The sequence below is a fragment of the Pelodiscus sinensis genome, chromosome 7 (genome assembly GCF_052426305.1).
Source record: "Pelodiscus sinensis isolate ZL-2025 chromosome 7, ASM5242630v1, whole genome shotgun sequence".
NCBI lineage: Eukaryota > Metazoa > Chordata > Testudines > Trionychidae > Pelodiscus > Pelodiscus sinensis.
The window spans coordinates 45,130,856-45,150,078 of NC_143058.1; the positions used below are offsets into that span (position 1 = coordinate 45,130,856).

The following is a 19,223-nucleotide window of genomic DNA, read 5'->3' on the forward strand; positions in this document are numbered from 1 at the left end:
AGTTTTCTTTGAGGAACAGAACATTCTCTCAGAATGAGAAACAACAACTTTTGTTGTTAACTCGAACACTGCAATAATTTCACAAGCAGTCCCTGGGTTACATACAAGATAGGGACTGTAGGTTTGTTCTTAAGTTGAATCTGTATGTAAGTCGGAACTGGCATCCAGATTCAGCCGCTGCTGAAACTGACCAGCGGCTGACTACAGGAAGCTCGAGACAGAGTTGCTCTGCCCCTGGCTTCCTGGAATCAGCCGCTGATCAGTTTCAACAGGCTGAATATGGATGCCAGTTCTTACATACAGATTCAACTTAAGAACCCCAGGCGTCCCCAAGTCAGCTGCTGCTGAAACTGATCAGCGGCTGATTCCAGGAAGCCCGGGGCAGAGGAACTCTGCCTCGGGCTTCCTGTAGTCAGCGCTGGTCAGTTTCACCAGCGGCTGACTTGGGGACGCCTGGGGCAGAGCAGCTTGGGTGCTGCTGGGTGCTCCTCGGCGCTACTGGACCAACCCAGCAGCACCCAAGCTGCTCTGCCCCAGGCGTCCTGATTCAGCCGCTGCTGAAACTGACCAGCAGTGGCTGAATCAGGACGCCTGGGGCAGAGCAGATGGGGTACTGTCGGGTTGGTCCAGTAGCGCCCAGAGCGGCGCTACGGGACCAACCGGCAGCGCCCCAGCTGCTGTACCACAGGCGTCCGGAGCAAAGCCGCGGAGCACGGGGGCAGCAGGACAGACCAGACGCGCCGCGGCTGTCCTGCTGCCCGCGTGCTCCGCTGCTTTGCTCCCCATCTCCCTGGTCTGCTGGTCTCCAGCAGACCAGGGAGACGGGGAGCAAAGCGGAGCAAAGCCGCGGAGCACGCCGGCAGCGGGACAGCTGCGGCGCATCTGGGCTGTCCGCTGCCCGCGTGCTCTGCAGCTTTGCTCCCCGTCTCCCTGGTCTGCTGGAAACCAGCAGACCAGGGAGACGGGCAGCAAACCCCGTTCGTAACTGCGGATCCGACATAAGTCGGATCCGCGTAACTCGGGGACTGCCTGTATACTCAAAGAAAAAGGCCAGAATAGGAAGTCAGCATACACAGGATTTAAAAAAAAAAAAAAAAAAAAAAACTTTTTTCAAAACTCGTTTCCCCAAGATAATTCTATGAAGGTAGGAAAAGGACAAAAATTGCCCGAGGACAGAAGTGAATATTCTTCCTTAAAACCTGGCTCCAGGCTCTCTGGGAACACAAACATGCTGTTTTAAGACTAAGAGAAAAGGTCACTGAAACTTGGCCAGAAAGCTGCTTTTGTTTTGAGTTTAAACCATTGTTGCTGCTTTTCTTGATGTCTAAATGAACCTCTCTAATGGACTTAGTAATATGAAAGAATGAATCAGATAAGAATAGCTTAAAAAGTAAACAAAACAGCTTCACAATCTAAGACTTCAAAATTCTGTAGGATTAAAAAAAGTGTAAGCATAGCAAAGCAATCTGGAATAAATAACGTAGATTGGAGCTGTGTCACAGTTCACAGGCTTCTGTGGATATCAAGAACTCAACAAATGGGTATTTCTGTAATAGCTATCAACAAGGTAACCCAACCCGAAACTAGGCAAACTGGAGGAGTCTCTGTAGAAAATGAATCTTGCCATTATAAAAGCTGTTAAGTGATTTTATTTTAAAACACACATACAGTTGATTCAGCTGTTCCGGACAGAAACCGGAAATGTGGCATGGAGACACTTCTTGAGTTCAACATTTGAAATCTGTTGATATTTTAAAAGACTTTTGATTGGACTGAATAATTAGGGTCCAAAAATGATTTTGCATGATGTGACTTTACTGTAAAAACAAAAAATGGATGACAGTTTTTTTTTTTAAGTTATTTCCCTGTGTTCTATCTGCACTGTGTAAACAAATGGATTCTGTCTTGGCTAAAAACTACTTCTATCAACTAAAGATTATGCATTTTTGTTGAAATTTAAAAAACTGACAATAGAATTTTTTCAAGGTAGAGACTGACTGACTGTTTTCACATTCAGACTGTGTTATGTAACTTGCAGTTCTTTGGGGACGGACGGACAGACGGACGCGCACACACACACACAAACACAAAGAAGGGCTTGGGGACGAGGGAGTAATGTATCTAAAAGTTTGCATAATTCCAGGCATTGTGTTTCTAGATTTCCCTTTTAATCCTAAATCCTGAATTCACATTTTAATATTAAGTGGTGAGAAAAAAGATTTTGTATTCTAGTAATGCTGCAATAAAGAGGAATCTGTGGGGCAGATTCCTTCAGCAATAATTATTTTTTATTCTTGCTTGCATTTAATAAGTTAGATTTTAAAAAGGTAGCTTAAATACATGCTTATACTGGAACCATTTTCTTTTAAACCACAGTTTTAATTCCCCCCTTACCGCAAGTTAAATGGTTGGCATGCTTTTGTTCTAAATGATAGGCTACGGTATTTACAAACTCATTCTTCTATAAAAACTGATACTGTTTTCATCTAGCCACCGTAATGATTCAGATGTATTAACACTATAAACTGAAACATGTTTTTGGAAAGGTATGATATTTTGTTGAGCTGAACGAACACGAACACACACACACGAACACACACACAGAGAGAAAAATAGGAAAACAATTTAAAAAAAAAAAAAAGTAGGTCTCTCTCCAGCTACTAGGACCACATCATTTTCCTCCTATAACATTATGGGAAGAGTACAGAAGAATATGCAGTTTATATTAGGAAAAAAACTTGATCTCTCAGTCCAACTAATTTGCATTACTAAACTCTAATTTTTCACATTTGAAATAAATATGCCCCTAGATATTACCTGAGAAGTTCTTCATATCCACAGAGCAATCAGTACATCTCAAAGTCTATAACAGACTTCAATTCTGGTTAAAAAAGCATAATATAACCCCACATCTTTCATTCTAGTTACTAGAAGGGCAAAACAAGTGAGAGGAAGATCATCTAAAAGGTACCAGCATTGCCTTGTTCACTCCCAGGGAGAAAATAAGGCATAAAGCAACAATCATTTCATAACTGCTGCAATACCTCAAAATCTCTCACCAACAAACTAAAGTGCATTAAGAATACCTGTAAAAAAAAGGATTTCAAAATCTTGAGCACGATTACCACTATAGCTGACTAAAGCATTTTAGAAAAGATTGCTTCACTGCTTTATGCAACATATTGACATAGAAAAGTAGTTTTTCCACATAGGTATTTTGCTGGGCAATGACAACAGACGAATTTCAAGCACTATGTGTCAGGTGTTCTGGCTACCATCTGCCTTACCCTGTTAGTGTCTCAGATTATTCCGGCATGCCTGCAGAAGCCAAAAGTGAAAACGAGTCACCCTTTTCCACATAAGGAAGTTGTACTTCATGAAAGGATTTAGTAAATTTGTGATGCAGAATTGGAGGCCCAGCCAAACAAGTCGTCTTCTTGGTGCTCTTGTTGTTTTTGGTGGCTCTAGCCTTTTCTTGGACCACTGATATGACAAGGGACCCTGATGTCAGATACAGATAGATCTGCTCAAAGGTTTTAGATGGGACTTGGTAACAGTTTTCCACTTCCTTCAGAATTGGAGGTGGCAAGGCCAGGGTCCATCTGCAAAGACCTCACTGCTGGGGAGGCCGAGGCTTGACTCGGGCCTCTGACCGCACCTAACCCTGAGGACGTTCTGGACCCCGAGGACCAGCCCGAGCAACCCTGCCTGCTGTGGCCAGCCTACCAACCAGAGCACAGGGACCTGCAAGCTGCTAAGGCCTGGGTCAGCCCACCAGGGCGCCTGTAGGATGACACCACCCTTGATTCCCTGAGTGACCAGCCAGAGAACCAGATACCCACTGAGAGGTAGACAGGAAGTGACCCAGGGTATAGCATGGACTGGAAACAGCCCTAGGCTGGTGTGTTTTGGGCTGGAGCCCCCACTGAGCCAGCCACAGCTGCTTGGCTGCATTCAGGACCCTGGGCCGGGGTGCAGAGGAGTGGGCGGGCCTGTGCTCCTCCTGCCACCCATCTACCGGGTGGCAGTCTCCCCTCACCACCACCGCAGGCAAACAGCCTGCCACCCTCCTGAACAAGGCGACCCCAAACCTGTGTTGTTTTTGCCCAGCCTAGGACCAGGCCTGGGCTTCTTAAACTGTGAATTGTTTAGTTTGCCGCCCCGCCCTGAACCAGGGCCTTCCTAACCAAGGATTTACTACCCTGCCTGAGACCGGCCAGGCCCTTCTGAAACAGGGCTGTTTGTGTGCTTCCCCTCCCTGCCCTAGGGCCAGGGCTCATTGTATTGGGGAACTGTATGCTGCCCGCCCATCCTAGTGCCAGGGCTCTCTGAACTGATTGGTTGTTGCCACCATGCCTGAATCAAGGCCAGAGCCTGTCAACTACTGCCGCTTGTTGCCAGCCTTGATCCAGGGCTAGGCCCTTATCCTCACGGGGGCTGTTTAATGGCCACCCTGTACTAGGGTGAGGGTGCCTGAACTATTTGCCTCTCACCCTGACCTGAAGCAAGGCCAGGTCGTGAAACTGATGACTTGGGGACTATTTTAGGTAGCTATATAGTGGGGCAGACTGGCTGCCCACTGACCCAGAGGCGGAGGAACCCCTCTGGGAAGCCTAACCGGCTTACATGGATTAGTGCCACTGGATGTGGTTCTGGCACTGATACTGCCTGGTTCCAGTTCTAAGAGAAGGGGTGGAAGTGGGTCCTCAGATGATTTCAGAGTCAGTACTGGGATGAATTTCAGAATTGACATCAGCACCAATGCCACAAAGTCTATAGTCTTTTTCACGGTTGGTGCCTTGATGCCCTCCCTTGATATCAGTTAGGGATCAATATAGCTATCTCAGAGTTTCAAGTCCTTCTTGCAGGAGGGTCATGTTGACCACTCCAAGATGTTTGCATGCTGTGTGGGAGTATCATTTGACATCCTAAGAGAATTACACTAGGCCTTTCTATCCAGAAATTGGTGCCAACCAACTGGTGGCAAAGTCATCAGAATCTTTGTTAACCTGATCAGCACAGGCAAGGCTGGTACAGAGAGCACTGACACTCATTTTTTTTCTTCCTCCTGGAGCCAGAGGTATGCTGCCACACAGCTAGGATACTTGCTAATGGTAGTCTCCTGGGCTCCAGTTTAGATGTGTATTTTGGGATGAAATACTACCTTCATAGATTGTTCCAAATGAAGTAGTTTGAGTCTCAAGTCTTGACAATTTTCAGGTACAGGTCAAGAGAGCATCAGATGGAACATTCGTCAGGGATATGTCCTTCCCTGAGGCAGGAAAGTCATCTGCTTTGTCCATCAATTAAAGGGTATCAAACCAGCACAGGAAGGGCTGTGTTTAAATCCAATGGATTAAGATTTACATTAGTCATGATTGGCATAAAGCACGTGACTCCACTGTACAAGGAAGCGTACGGGGGATCTCCTCATGATTGTATTTCCTTTTTGGGTGGAAAGGAAGGGGAACTAAAGTTTTTAAACACAAATTATATAAAAAAGGGTGAAGAGAAGTTTCTTCACAGGTTAGAGATCTGAATCTCAGAACTAAAACCAAACTGAATGTAATCCAGGTTTCATCTCAATGCCAGAGATGATAAGAAGGAATTGAGGGAGGCTCATACCCATTCCTCTCTTTTCTCCCCCACACAGAAGCATGAGTGTCCAAGGGCACACATACGGCCTTGCCAGACAGGGCTATTTAAAATATTCCAAGACTCAACACAAGAGACATGCTTTTATAGTGAGAGTCACACGGATACACTCAAAGAAGCTACAATTACTAATCTATAGTTTTCTAACTTCTCAAAATGTCTGCCAAAAATGCTTTAATGGAAAATGGCTATTTTATTTAAGTTGTCTCAATTTTCCATAAACAAAGACCATAACTTACCATACCAATACATGCCTGAATGTTCATATTTGCCCTGATATTTTAGGGACTTTTCTCCCTTAATATAGCAACTGGATGTCCATTGTTGCCCAGGCATAATACAAAATGGAGTCTGAGGGGTCCTCCTTCGCTCAGAGCAACTTTCCCACCAAATCCGGTAGAGGAAGGTTGTGCACTCAGCATCAAAGGCTGTGCACACCGCCCCATTTGCCTGCGTGCGCATCCATCCTTTGCACATGGCACTCAATTTCTTATGCACCCAGCTCTAGTTCTCTGCACCCCTCTCCCTTCAGGGTTTTCCCGCCTTGAAGTGTTTATATACCCTTGTCAAGGAGCACTCGTGTTCTTTGGCTCCCCTCATGTCCTGTGCGTGCGTCTGTGATTCTTCATCATTCTCCTGTGTCATCGTCTACCCCGAGGAGGCCACGGTTCCAGCCTGCAGTCTGACAAGACTACCCATTGCTAGTGACTCTATTGGGAATAAGGGAAGCCTTTTCTGCTTCCACTAAGACTTTGGGACTTAGAACACTGTCTCGCTTACGGGATACTCGGACAAGATCCGGTGCTCCATCAAGCGTCAGCTCGTAGGAGGCAAGAAACATCCATCGAGGGATCGCTCCATTTGTCCTCCTTTTAGGCTTCATACTAGCCGCAAGGTTGTAGGTCACGAACATCTAACATCAATCACCACTTTGAATGTAATGTATACCCTTGTGTGTGGGGGACTCTTCTATCTTCATCTTTTCTAGGGTTAGGGTGGGACTGTTGCTAAGTTGTATGTTGTTTGCTGATGTTTGATCTTTACTCTTAAAATACATGGTTTGGCCCTAAATTCTTGTTGATTGGTGATTTCTGAGTTGCTTCCCTGGCGATTAGATACAGGATACCAGGCCAAATCCGGCTTCTGTGGGAGGGCACCTTAGGCTTTAATTAAATTGCATAGCCCACAGCACAGCAATTTTTTTACCTCAGCTCTCCGGGTTAACACCATCTACCTACTATATGGATTCCTGTCTAACAGGACCTGTCTCCAATTAAGGTGCATCTACACTGCACAGCTATTTCGGTATCCCGAAATAGCTATCCCACGTCTATACAAGCTGCCCATTATTTCAAAGTATTTTTCAAAATAACAGATGCTCTATTTCCAAATCTCGAAATAGCATATTATTTCAAAATTTGGAACTGCGTAGATGTGCCAAATTTCAAAATAAGATTCGAAATAAGATATGCAATTTTCATAGCACAAATTGTGTATCTTATTTTGAATTTAGGGTGCTGTATAGATGCACCCTGAGCATCCAGATTCAAAGCCATTCTACTGAATCAGACTTAACTATGGTTTTGAACTTGAAATTATCTTCTTCACAAAGTCATTGGCAACAGATCCACAATACTCCGTGAAGCCTACGCGAAGGACAGGAGCTGCCTGGTGAATTTATGAATACTGAACGTTGGTCTGATGATTTGGATGCTATTGGCTATACATACACACACCAATTTTAACTCAGTAGGGACCTGTCTGAAATACAGGCAGGAAGAAGAATAGCTACAGACAAACAACATCAGAACTATTGCCTTTGATGATTTTGCCTCCATTTCCAGGCACTCTACAAAAAAAAAAAAAAACACCTCTTTTTTTGGTCTGGAATGACCAGAAACCACCAAACACAGGAAATCAAAGAACCATATCAGGGCTATAAAAAACTGACTCATAGGAGAGCAACAGAGGAAAGCAAAATTCAGACACATGAACGTGCTGGAAGTTGGGAATCTGGAGATGCTAATCCTAGCTTGCTCACATGATAAAATGGCAGCTTCTAGATGAGACAGACATGCATGTAGACTGTTTAAAAAAAAAAAAAAAAAAAAAAAAAACACACACTTTTCTGTAACATTTTTCCTGGTACTAAATAAACAATGCTTTTGGTTTAAGAAATTCAAAAAAGCAGTCATGTAGCACTTCAAAGACTAACAACATGGTTTATTAGGAGATGAGCTTTTGTATAAACAGCTGACACATAGCCAGGATCCCAACTAAGAGGGGAAGAAGTGTGTGAGGTAAAAGCATAAGGTGCAAGACCTGAGTAGATGCACTCAGATCAAAAAACAGAATTAGACCTGTAATCATGACAGTGTGCAAAACAACGCAAGGGGAACTTGGTAGTGTTCAGCCTTCCATTAACACTTTTCATTCATCCTTGTTTGTGAAATTAAATATCCCTCCATTCTCAGCCTTCCCCATAAAGAGAGATAAAGTTATTCAAAACTGAAAAAAAATATTTCATGGCTACATTTTCGAAATACCAAACAATGCCATCAAGATTAAATAACTCACTAGATATCTGAGAATAGGAGAGTTCTTGAAAACATGTATGAAAGAAATCCTAGTAAGATTCAGCTGTATGACTGAAGCAATATTTTCCCATTTAAATGGACATTTTCTATTTGATTGTACAGTTTCAGTCTCAAAAAACATTACAGTATTATTCTTAAGTTAAATTATTCACGTGAATTAACAAGTTTACATACGCATCAGATGAAAGATTCCATCACAGGCGCTAATATGAGACAGAAAGGCATTTCCTAGGCCCTGGCCAGCATGGGCTCCTTTCACAAGACCAGCAATATCCACTACATTAAGAAAGGCTGGAATCTTGCTGAAAGATAAAAAGTTAAATATTTCATTACTAAACAATACCAACCAAAACTTTAGAACAAAAAGAAATCCAAAATACTACAAAGTACTGTGGTTAATATAGGATCTGTTCTTTTTTAAAATTAGATCTGTAAAAGAAAATTCTTTTGTTCCTTTTTGCTTGTTTTTGATGTACAAAAATGGCCTTTTTATTTTATATTAAAAGAAAAATAAGGAAACATTTTCTGCATACCTTAGAAACAAGCAATATAAAATAACATACACATTTCTGAATGCATTTTTAATACACGTCTTTTGTCTAGGAATGTAAACAGGTAAGCAGTTAACCAGTTACCCAGTAAGCAGAGTAAACATCAGATTTTATAACTAACTAGCAGATTTACCTGGAATTGCCAAAACAGAGAACTATTCCAAATTTCTCCATTTTATCTCTTTTCTGTAAGGTTTGAGAAGCAATCCTGTTCCAGGTTCATCCTACTTTTCTGGCTCATCTTGATTCAGTCTCTTTCAAAATTTGCTCAGTTATGTCAAGTGAGGACTGAATTTTCTGTGGTGAGTGTGTCTTTCCTGTTTGGTTTTATGATAAGCAATCCCATTCTAGGTACATCACATTTTCCTGGCACAAGCATACTGTTATGTTCCTTTAAGTTATGATAAAGAGGAAGCTGTATACACAATTTGGTAGTTCTAGCTCTTACCATTTTGGAGGCGTTCTTGATCAAAGAGACAAGACAGGTTAAATCTTCTAGTCTAGAAGTAGCTCGTATTAACAGACTAGTAGATTTAACCTAAGAAAAAAGTTGGATGTAAAACTAAACTGATTGAGAAGAGAAGCAATTATTATGCAATTTTTTTTTTAGTAGTATGGCTTGTTTTGTAAATAAATCACCTAAAACTGTTAAGACAAAATCTTTTGTTGAGATTTCAGCATTCACACTGCCTTTAAGGATGGAAAGAACTCCTAATTCATATCCGAAGTCCCTCAAAGCCTTCAGCAAAACAAGGAAGACAGACTTCACATTCCTGATCTCATTAAAGTAAATACAAGCAAGAGATTTTTGGTTTTAAGCTTTTCAAACCTTTTTATATACAAAGAAAAACATACAAGTCCATTTTTTCCCCCTCTTCCAGTTACCTTTCAGGAATATAATTCTACAAGAATTTGAATCCTTGACTGAAAAAGGTAGATTCCTGATCTAAAGAGAAGGAATGGCATTGTATAGCATTCCAGATTTTTTTCATGGGGAAAAAAAAAGAGCCCTCATACAAAACTATAACTCAGACATAGTATGCAGAGTCAGGCATTTAAGACCAAATCCTTTGTCCCACCTACGTCTGTTTTTTAGGGTTTGAGCTTCACGAAGAGTTATAACTTAAGTGACTAGATAAAGACTCCCATAAGCAAATGTTCTTTAGTACACTATTATAATAAATCAAACCTAGAGATCCAAATCACAGCAAAAAGAAAAATGCAGTTTCCAAATTACAGGCCCAGAGATTGATATTTACTATCAGTTTCACACTTGGGCTTAGTGGGACAATCAGAAACAGGAAGCGTCACTTTGACATTCGCAAACCAGGTGCCCACTTTTGCCATTGAAAACCAGCAATGTTGCAAACCAGCATTGTTCATTAGTATGGTAAGATGGGTACTAAACTTATGTGTTTAGACTTTATAAAATGCTTGTAAATTGTTTCATGTATTAATCTCACATCTTTATTACTTAAGTTTTTGCTTATAACTGTAAAAAGTGTTTGCCCTGAAACAGTCACCCATCAGAATCATCTCTTGCCATCAGGGAGAAGTATCAAAACTAAATGGCTAATTGTGGGACCTCACACTCACACCCACCCCCACACAAAAAGACTGCTACTTGACTCGCCACAGGCTGTGCACAAAAGGGCTCATCCCATTAACTTGAATTATGGAAGAAGGAATTAGACAAAGAAGAAGAAAATTTCATCTCTTTTGCTGTTTGGACTCAGAGAACTGGAGCTGTGGAACAGAAACAGAGATCCCACAGGTCAACTTGGACGCATATTTACCTACAATTCTGTCACCTTTTAGAACCATACACTAACTCATTTGCGTGCATTTACCTGCTTTAACCTGTAAATAAGTGCACTCATTTTTTTTCTAGTTAATAAATCCTTAGTGTACTACAAAAATCTCATGTTTTTTGAGATCCGAGGCATGAGATCCGAGGCATAAATTGACTTGGGATATGTGATTGATCTATTGGGGATAGGAAGCAACCTGAATCTTATGACATCTTTGGTGTATAGCAAACTACAAGCACTGAGTCCAGCTTGCCTGGGTCGCAAGCCAGACCACAATGTCCAAGAGACTGTCAGTGACTCCAAAGTAGGAGTGTCATACTGCTTCAGAGTTCACTTTTGTTACTTGGCAATGAAATCTAATTATAGAATACACCAACAGTTTGTATCTTACTTTTTTGACAGTCTGCTATAAATTTGGCAATCCAGACAGGGCGATGGCCACCTGACTGATGAAGATGATAAACTGGGATGTTTCCCTGCAACACTGATATACTGCTTTTAATATGAGAATGATGGTGGCCTTGCAAAATACTAATATAATATTAAAGTTGCAGTTGTCAGAAACGGCAATGTTAATATTTAATATACAACCTTCTCTGTTCCTATTTTTTTAAATGTTTATTCAATGATCAGTCTTGCAAAAAACATACGATTTTACATTTCTCTCAGAAGCTTAACTAATTTAATTTTCATAATGGTCCAGTATCTAAGTGTCATGAGAAATTGCCTTCAGGTGAAAATTGGGAAATACCACTAGAAATATAAAGAATTATAAGTCAACAAAAATAAGGATGGCCTCAGTATCTTAAAACTGTCAGCAGTTCATGTTATACATTCAACAGGATGGTTTTGGTTTGCCTTTACAGAGAGACCTCAAAACAGTTGCTATACCATTTCAAACTAACTGAAAGTTCACACTTCTAGACTAGTATTAGCAAATTAACATTTTTTTATTCATTTTCATATCTTAGGCAGCACTGTACACAATGTGGGTTTTCCATATAACCCAATCTAAAAAGACATTAATTCTTCCTATACATCTCTCTTATTCTGTAATATCAAGCTATTTTTATGCTTGATTTTGCTTACAGTAATCACATTCATATGCTACTGATTTAAAAGTTAGAAAGAACTCGATAAATTAATGTATTTGAAGAATGAGTCCTATATATAAGTGATATATTTTCAGATGTGAAGGACCGAAATGTTAACGACAGTATATTTCAAGTAATGTCACTCAAGCACAACTGACACTAAAAGTTTATCTTGAAAGCACTGAATTGGTGCAATGGCACGTAGTGGCACCTATGCCTAGTTGCCTTCTAGTTCTCTGGAATTTCAACTTTCATTTAAAAGAAGGTAAGGTTATACACCACATAACCGATAGAATGTCTCCTGAACTAGTGGCGAGACTAAAATGTCTCATTCACCTCAATGGATCTTAAGTCAGATGCTTGTAACAATAATTAACAATATTAACATTTAAAAGTATTTCACTGCTCAGAGCATAGAGGAAAGAAGAAAAAATATTATGAAGATCTGCATGAGCCACTCTGAATAAAGAGCACATTTTTGCATTAATCGGTGGTTTGGGGGGAATATCACGCTTTATTTCCCCCCCCAAAAAAGGGGGGGGAACTCTGTAGAATGCAGTGGACCCAAGCAATCACACATGGCCATACCCTGAACAGCCACAAATGAATCAGAGCAGTGGTTCTTTTTAGCATATCAAGTGTGCATATCTAATCTTGTGAACAAACTTTAGATGAGTACTGCCTTATGCTTCCCTTTCTCCCCAAAAACCCTCAATCTGACTCAATTTCTCTGAAAATAATGCCTCTATGAATTCACACTTGTGACTTAAATCCTTACATTGGCCCACACAATACTTTCATCCGTTTCATGTTGTTTGAGCATGTTTGACAATGTATCTCTCAAGTTGTTTCCCTAGATCACCTCATGCATCTTGTAATATACAGTACTGTAAGATGCTACACATGTGTAGCCACATCTCCAGAAAGAGAACATGATAAATTTGGATTTAGTTCATATAGAAGACAAAAATACCACCATTGGATTTGATGAGTGTTTGCTCACACTCCACAATTTGCAATCCAGGAGTACAAGTGCTTCTGGCTTTTCAGATTGCAGCAACATCCAAAAGCATATTTTTTACACCTGATGTTAAGTGATTGCCACCTTTTTTACTGAAGGTGCAGCAAGACATTGCAATATACTTTTTTATCCAATGTATTTAAGATTACTGCAATCCAATCTACATCAAGCTACCACTAATAATTGGTTGTATTTTAGACTGTTTAAAACTTCCAATAGTCCACCTTCTTGACTTTATAAATCAAGTTGAGTAATGTAGATTCCTTACTGCAGCAGCTTTGCACTCATTTTCTATCTGCTTACTAATGCAATTCAAGGCATTGTATTTTAGTCTATTAAATACTACTTGATCCAAGATCCTGAAAACTTAAGAGGCTAATCTGCTATAGATGAACCATCCCAGCTATTGATATCATCCAATGCATTTGCTGAAAAATCCTCAGATTTTAATTCCAGAAAAAGTTTCCAGTCATCTTGCATCTGTCTGGAAGAGCCCGAATAGCTTACTTATCTCAAGGTCAGGTTCATCTTTATACTCGTTCTTTTCGAGGTGGGTTAGATGAGGAAAACCCTTCTGTAAGTAGCCATGGATCGCCTTCTAATACTCTAATGGAAGGCAATATGTAAAGCAAATATTCAAGTTAACCGATGGCAAGATTTTCCTTACACAACAGTCCCTGACAGATATTTGAAAGAATTATACTTATCAGGCATAGCACTATGTTCAATTGGTAGCTATGCAAGTCTTCTTAAGCAATGATCAAGAAATAATACTTCCAGGGGTAATGCATGGCACATTCCCTCCCTAAATGCCATGGGTGGGAGAAGCAAAGAGCCAGAGCCTCTAGGTGGCCCAAAAACTAATGAGGGTAGGAGAAAGGGGCCCTCTAGCACCCAAAGCGGAAATCAGATTCCTCACATTCACTGGCAAGGTGGCCCCGCCTTCTCCATTGGCTCCCAGCCATGTCACGAGGGGGAGGAGGCAGGGCTGCTATCTGCACTCACCTGGACGAAGCTGAATGACGTACCCAGGAAAGCAGAGTGGGCTAAGAATGCATCACTCCGCTTCCTCCGTCAGTGCCGGTGAATGCGGAGAGGGAAGCCCTACTAACCCCCTGGCCACGTCGCTTAGGAGAGGAGCAGCAGCAAAGGCTGGCCAGGGATAAAAGCGGTGTGTCCCAGCCCTTCCCAGGGCTAGGGTGGAGCAGGGAGGAGTCATGGGGGGAGGGGTTGTCAAGTGCCCTGATGTCACTCTTTAGCAGTCACTGAACACTTCAGCTTTGTTATACTGACCCAAATTTAAAGGTAATCTGTCTTTCAGCAGTACATCTTAAGGCTGCCCCCTCTCAGAACTTACATGGTTTGCTTTCTTTGTGTTAAGGCCAGTCACAGAAGTATTAGCTATTTCACCATCAGATGATCTGCTCCCATAGCAATTCTGGAGTGCTTTAAGCACCTGCCAGAGGCTTGAAAATATAATGTGATCCATCACTAGCAAGCCACTTGGCTTTTTCCTGACTTAGTTTTCAGATACAGGAGTGCCTACACTTCAGTTCTGATTAAGGCAAGCAAGCTGGCACCAACAGACTTTACCGACTTGGCAGCTGCTGCCTTTACATCTTTCACATTTCAACGTTTTTCTTTTTAACCAAGTGTGGTTAGTTTGTGTTTGATTGCAAAGTTTAAAATAAAGACTATTGAAAAGCTAGAAAAGATTTTGGACACCACAAGGATCTTAAAAATGTGTAATGTAAATGTATTTGTTGGGGTGAGTTTTATAGCTGGAGTCATACTGTATCCATATAAATGAGCAAATTAAAAGCTCTTCGTATCTGGCTGCCTGCATTCGCCTCTCAAAACGGACACTTTAAAAAATAAGCTTCTCCCTATGAGAATTTAGCATCAATAAGTGCCCACCACAAATGGATTTGGCAAAACAATGGAGAACTTACAAGTTAATATATCTGATGCTGTTACTGACTCAGCCTTAAAAAGGAGAACTTGCTCAGAAATTTGTTTTTTGTATGGACTGTAATACTGCTAACAAATTTCTGAACCATCAGTAAGAACTTTTTCCAAACAAAGAACATATTTCCTACAAAGCATTATAGGCCTTATGCCATGTTTCTTATCAGCAGTCCACTTGAATAGCAGCCAACAACAGAATAGGTAGCAGTAGCAGCTTGCTGTATTTAGCACGTAATATAACAACCAGAAGCACTTTATACTAAGACAGCTCCCCAAAATGACTGAAGACAGCAGAATTCTATTTACTTGTCCTTCCAAATATTTTAACGTATTTGGGCTTGCTTCCACACAGAAAAAAAGTTTGATCTTTTACTCCTCCACCTAAGAATCATATCAGGGCCAGCATCCACCAAGGGTTCTCACATTTTTGATGGTCTGAATACAGCCACCAATTTTTGAAGGTGGCCACTCTGACAATTTTTCCTAAAATACTTGGGCTATTTCTACGGTGTGCTAATTACAAGGGCACAGGTGTGTCTCTACAGCCACACCATTGTAAGGTGCACGGTGTAGGTATTCTTTTGCTTAGAATTCTCACAGAAATAAAATAAAGCCACCTCCAACAACGGACGTTAGCTTCATCCCTGGCCTTCTGCCAGCAAAGTACTGTCCACCAGGTGCTTTTCCACCATTAAAAGTTTGTCATTCAGGGAAGGGGGGCAGGAATGTCACCACTCTGAGTGACAAAAGGTTTTAACAATGACAGAACAGTGTAGACTAAAGATGTTAAATATTGATTGATTTACTAGCCAAGCAGCCAATGGAGTTTATATCAACTACTCTATAGGCACTTCCACATTCCTCCTCTGAAATGTACAAGAGCCCCAGTGGGGGCTCTTCTGCATTTCGAAGTTGGAACTCTGTGTGCAACCTAGGGCCAGTGAGAAGTCCTGCTGACTCTGGGCTCCACCTGGGCGCTTCTGCTTTGAAATGCACACGAGCCCAGGGGACTTCCTGCTGGTCAAGGCTGCACCTGCTGTGCCAGCTTTGAAATCTACAAGAGTCCCCAGCGGGGGCTCTTGCGCATTTCAAAGTGAAAGCACCCACATGGAGCCTGGGGTCAGCGGGGGACTTTCAGTCCCCCGCTGACCCCAGGCTCCATAAGGCGCTGCCACTTTGATATGCCGCACGGAGCCAGGGTCAGCTGGGGACACCCCAGCTGATCCCAAGTTCTGTGCAGTATTTCAAAGCAGCAGTGCCATACAGAGCCCAGGATCACCAGGAGACACCCCAGCTGACTCCAGGTTCCACAGAAATGCCACACAGAGCCCAGGGTTAGCTGGGGAATCCGCAGCTGACCCCGGGCTCTACACAGCGCTGCCACTTTGAAATGCCGCCATGGCGTTTCAAAGCAGCAGCGCCACACTGAGCCCATAACCCAGGCTCTGTGTAGTGCTGCCTCTTTGAAGTATTCCCTCTTCCCCTCGTCCCCCTTTGCTGCCTCTAGAGGCAGCAAGGGGGGGGGGAGGAAGCGACTAGTCAACTTGACTATCCAATAAGCATTAACATCCTTAGTGAAGGCATGGCCTTAATTAGCTTTAGGAAAGATAAGTAGCCACATATGCATGTCCAAATCGTAATTTATTTTTGCAGGTTTTTATTGCAGACTCAATGTACAGTTGTCTCTACTAGTTTCTATTCTGTTTAGATCTAGTAGAGAATAATGTGCTTTTTACACTTTTGTCTTTTTTGTTGTTGCTCTTTTGTCCCCTCTCCCTTTTTATTTTGAGGCTTGCTAGCTAGTATATTTATTTCTGTTAAAACTATATTTGTACATTTGTTAACTATACTTTATCCCCCAGTCACTGCCCAGGAAGCTATGGCTAAACAAAACAAAGTGTGTTCTAGTGGCAGCCTTTGAAAAACGTTGTCTGTATTCCCAATGTTAGGCTTGAAACCAATTTACAAAAGCTGTTACAAGTAATGGATTTTCTATAACTAAAAACCACCTAAAAGCAGATTTAGAGGACTTGGGTGCTATGGCTGAATTCCCTATCAGGAGTCCAAAGAGTATTTTCCTGAAAACTATTGCACTAAGGCAAGGGTCAGCAACCTATGGCTCTCAAGCCAAATACAGCTCAGTATGGAACCCAACAGAACTCTTTTGTCATTCCCAAAATACATGCAACTTTTTAAATTAAAATGAAAAATGCCAACACTGATACACAGCAGGTTGCATGGTGGCTGCCCTCACCCAGGCAGCACCTCCAGAGCAAGCTGACTGCACTCCCCCCCCTCCCCCAGCTGATCCTGGTGTGGGCAAGTGGATTTGAACCAACAACCCCGGGCTCTGGGGGCTGAGGCCTTATCCATTGGGCGACTGGAGGACCTGTCTGACCTTCAATGGTTGTCTTATACTCCCTAACTTTGGCTGGTGCCAGTGCCAGCCCCAGGCAGGTTGCTGTTGGTGGCTTAGTTCTGACACAGAGCCAGGGTGGGCTGTGTGGTGGCTGCCCTGCTGCTACTGCCCTGGAGAGGCTGGCGGTAACTGCCTGGCTGCTCTGGAGATGGGGCTCAATCCCACAACTCCAGAGGCGGATGCCTTAACCATTAGGTCACTGGAGGACCACCTCCACGAGCTCTTATCCTCCCTACCTTCAACCCCTTCCATCCCAACCCTGTGCCCTGAGTCCATTATACACCCATATCCCCTCATATACCTCAAGCCAGGCTCCTGCACCCCTGCATCCCCAGCCCCCTACCATAAGACTGTAAGACAACAGCCTTAACGCATGCATGAAGCTGGATTTGACCAATTATGATATAATCTTCAATAAAATGTGCAAAAACATGCAGCAGCAGAAGTCCCATTAAATGAATCATTATGTGAAATATCAATAATGTTAAGTTGTCTATTTTCAGTCATGCAAATGGCTCTCTGTTGACCACTTGTTCTGAATTTTGATTTAGTTTGGCTCTTTGTTATCCCTTAGTACGAGGGTCGGCAACCTTTTCAAACCAAAAGGATTGTGCCCTAGTTTGCCTTATAGCAAGTGAAATACGACTAGACACATGGGAATGAGTTAATTATGAGAAAGTACAAATAAAAGACTCAAGACTGTTTGCACCATGCTTATTAAGAAAGCCATCTTGATACTAAGAAAACAGAAGAGGTAAGGAGATCAGGATGAATCTACTGTAAATGCCTAGTTTTTGAAAGATTAAATACAATGTTACTACAGCAACAAAATACAGTACTGGAATTAAAATGTGCTCTTTCCTATCCAGACAAAAAAGATAGTCCAAATTGTGGGCTTTAAAATTTCTTGCATTGCTGGCACATGATTTACTTTTAACACCAGAAGTGTGTGTCGCAACGTTTTATTGGCCCGAGAACAAGTTGAAGTGAAAGTTAAAATAATTTTTTTTGGCCTCTCTTTGTTTATGTAATCATATAGGTTTCCAGAACTACAAATTTACACGCCAAAGTTTCCCTCAAACAGAAGTAGGGAACCTAATGCCCAGGGGCCAAGTCTAGCCCTGGGATTGCTTGGATCTGGCCCCCAAAACTCTGGGCTCCACCCCAACACTGGGGAGCCCACGCTGGCGCTCCAAACCTCCGTCCTCCCCTATGGGACTGAAGCACACAAAATCTACTAGCCTAGGCCCTCCTAGACTCTGGCATGCAAGGGGAATGTGTGAAGCGTCTTTCTCCTTCTCCGTCAGGGGTCATGTCAGTGAAGGTTTGGGTTGAGGGTTTTTTCCCCTTCTTTTTCCTTCTCACTTATATGTGGCCGCCTGATTATTTTCTCTGTGGTTCAGTGGCCCTGACCGAAAAAAGGTTCCTCACCCCAAAAGACAGATCATCTTGTATGGGTGCCGACAACTGGCATCTACTGATCTCCAGCTGCCCTGCTCTGAAGGTACCAGAGAGGAAAAGGTAGCAATACCTACTCATAGGGAAATTCTGCACCAAGCCATTAAAAATTCTGTGCACAATATTTTAAAATTCTGCAAAACTAAATTAAACACCACTAAAAATCACTCCAGTTTCAACTATTTTGGTAATTTGTTTCAAAGTACCTCTCAACAAGTATGTCAACACTACACACATTCTCCCAGGAGTTAAAAAAATAAAATAAAATAAAATAAAATAAAAAAAACACACACAACACACCACTCTCTGACAACCCAGCTCCCATTGGGGGCTGAAGGATGGGTCTGCATGTGGCCCTCGGACACCTCTGTTCTCCAAGAGCCCAGCCACAGGGAAACCAAGAAGCCAACACATTAGTATGCCCCTCCCCCTAAGCCCAACTGTGGCACACTCCCAGAGCCCAGACACACCTCCCTCCCCTCAAGAGCCCAGATATGACAACCCCCAAACTAGGACCCCTGCACTCCAAAAACCTTTACTCCCCCAGCAAATGTAATGTGGTATTGCCCAGCCTTCTCTTCCCTTTGCCAAAATTGGGTCTCACATCCAAAGGGGAACGAGGATGAAGTGCAGCAGCCATAGTGTGCAG

The 19,223-nt window shown here is 42.3% G+C and overlaps 1 protein-coding gene across 6 annotated transcripts in view; it reads right to left on the minus strand.

Moving 5' to 3' along the window:
• The window catches only part of OLA1 (Obg like ATPase 1), a 220,775-nt gene that overhangs the window by 190,487 nt on the left and 11,065 nt on the right, over positions 1-19,223 (minus strand). For 5 of the 6 annotated variants that reach the window (XM_075933649.1, XM_006116487.4, XM_075933646.1 and 2 more), the window contains one exon: positions 8,427-8,554. The exons of the other annotated variant lie outside the window; for it this stretch is intronic. In XM_075933649.1, the coding sequence (XP_075789764.1) occupies positions 8,427-8,554 (128 nt within the window). The remainder of the gene's footprint in view (positions 1-8,426; positions 8,555-19,223) is intronic. 6 annotated transcript variants of the gene reach the window in all.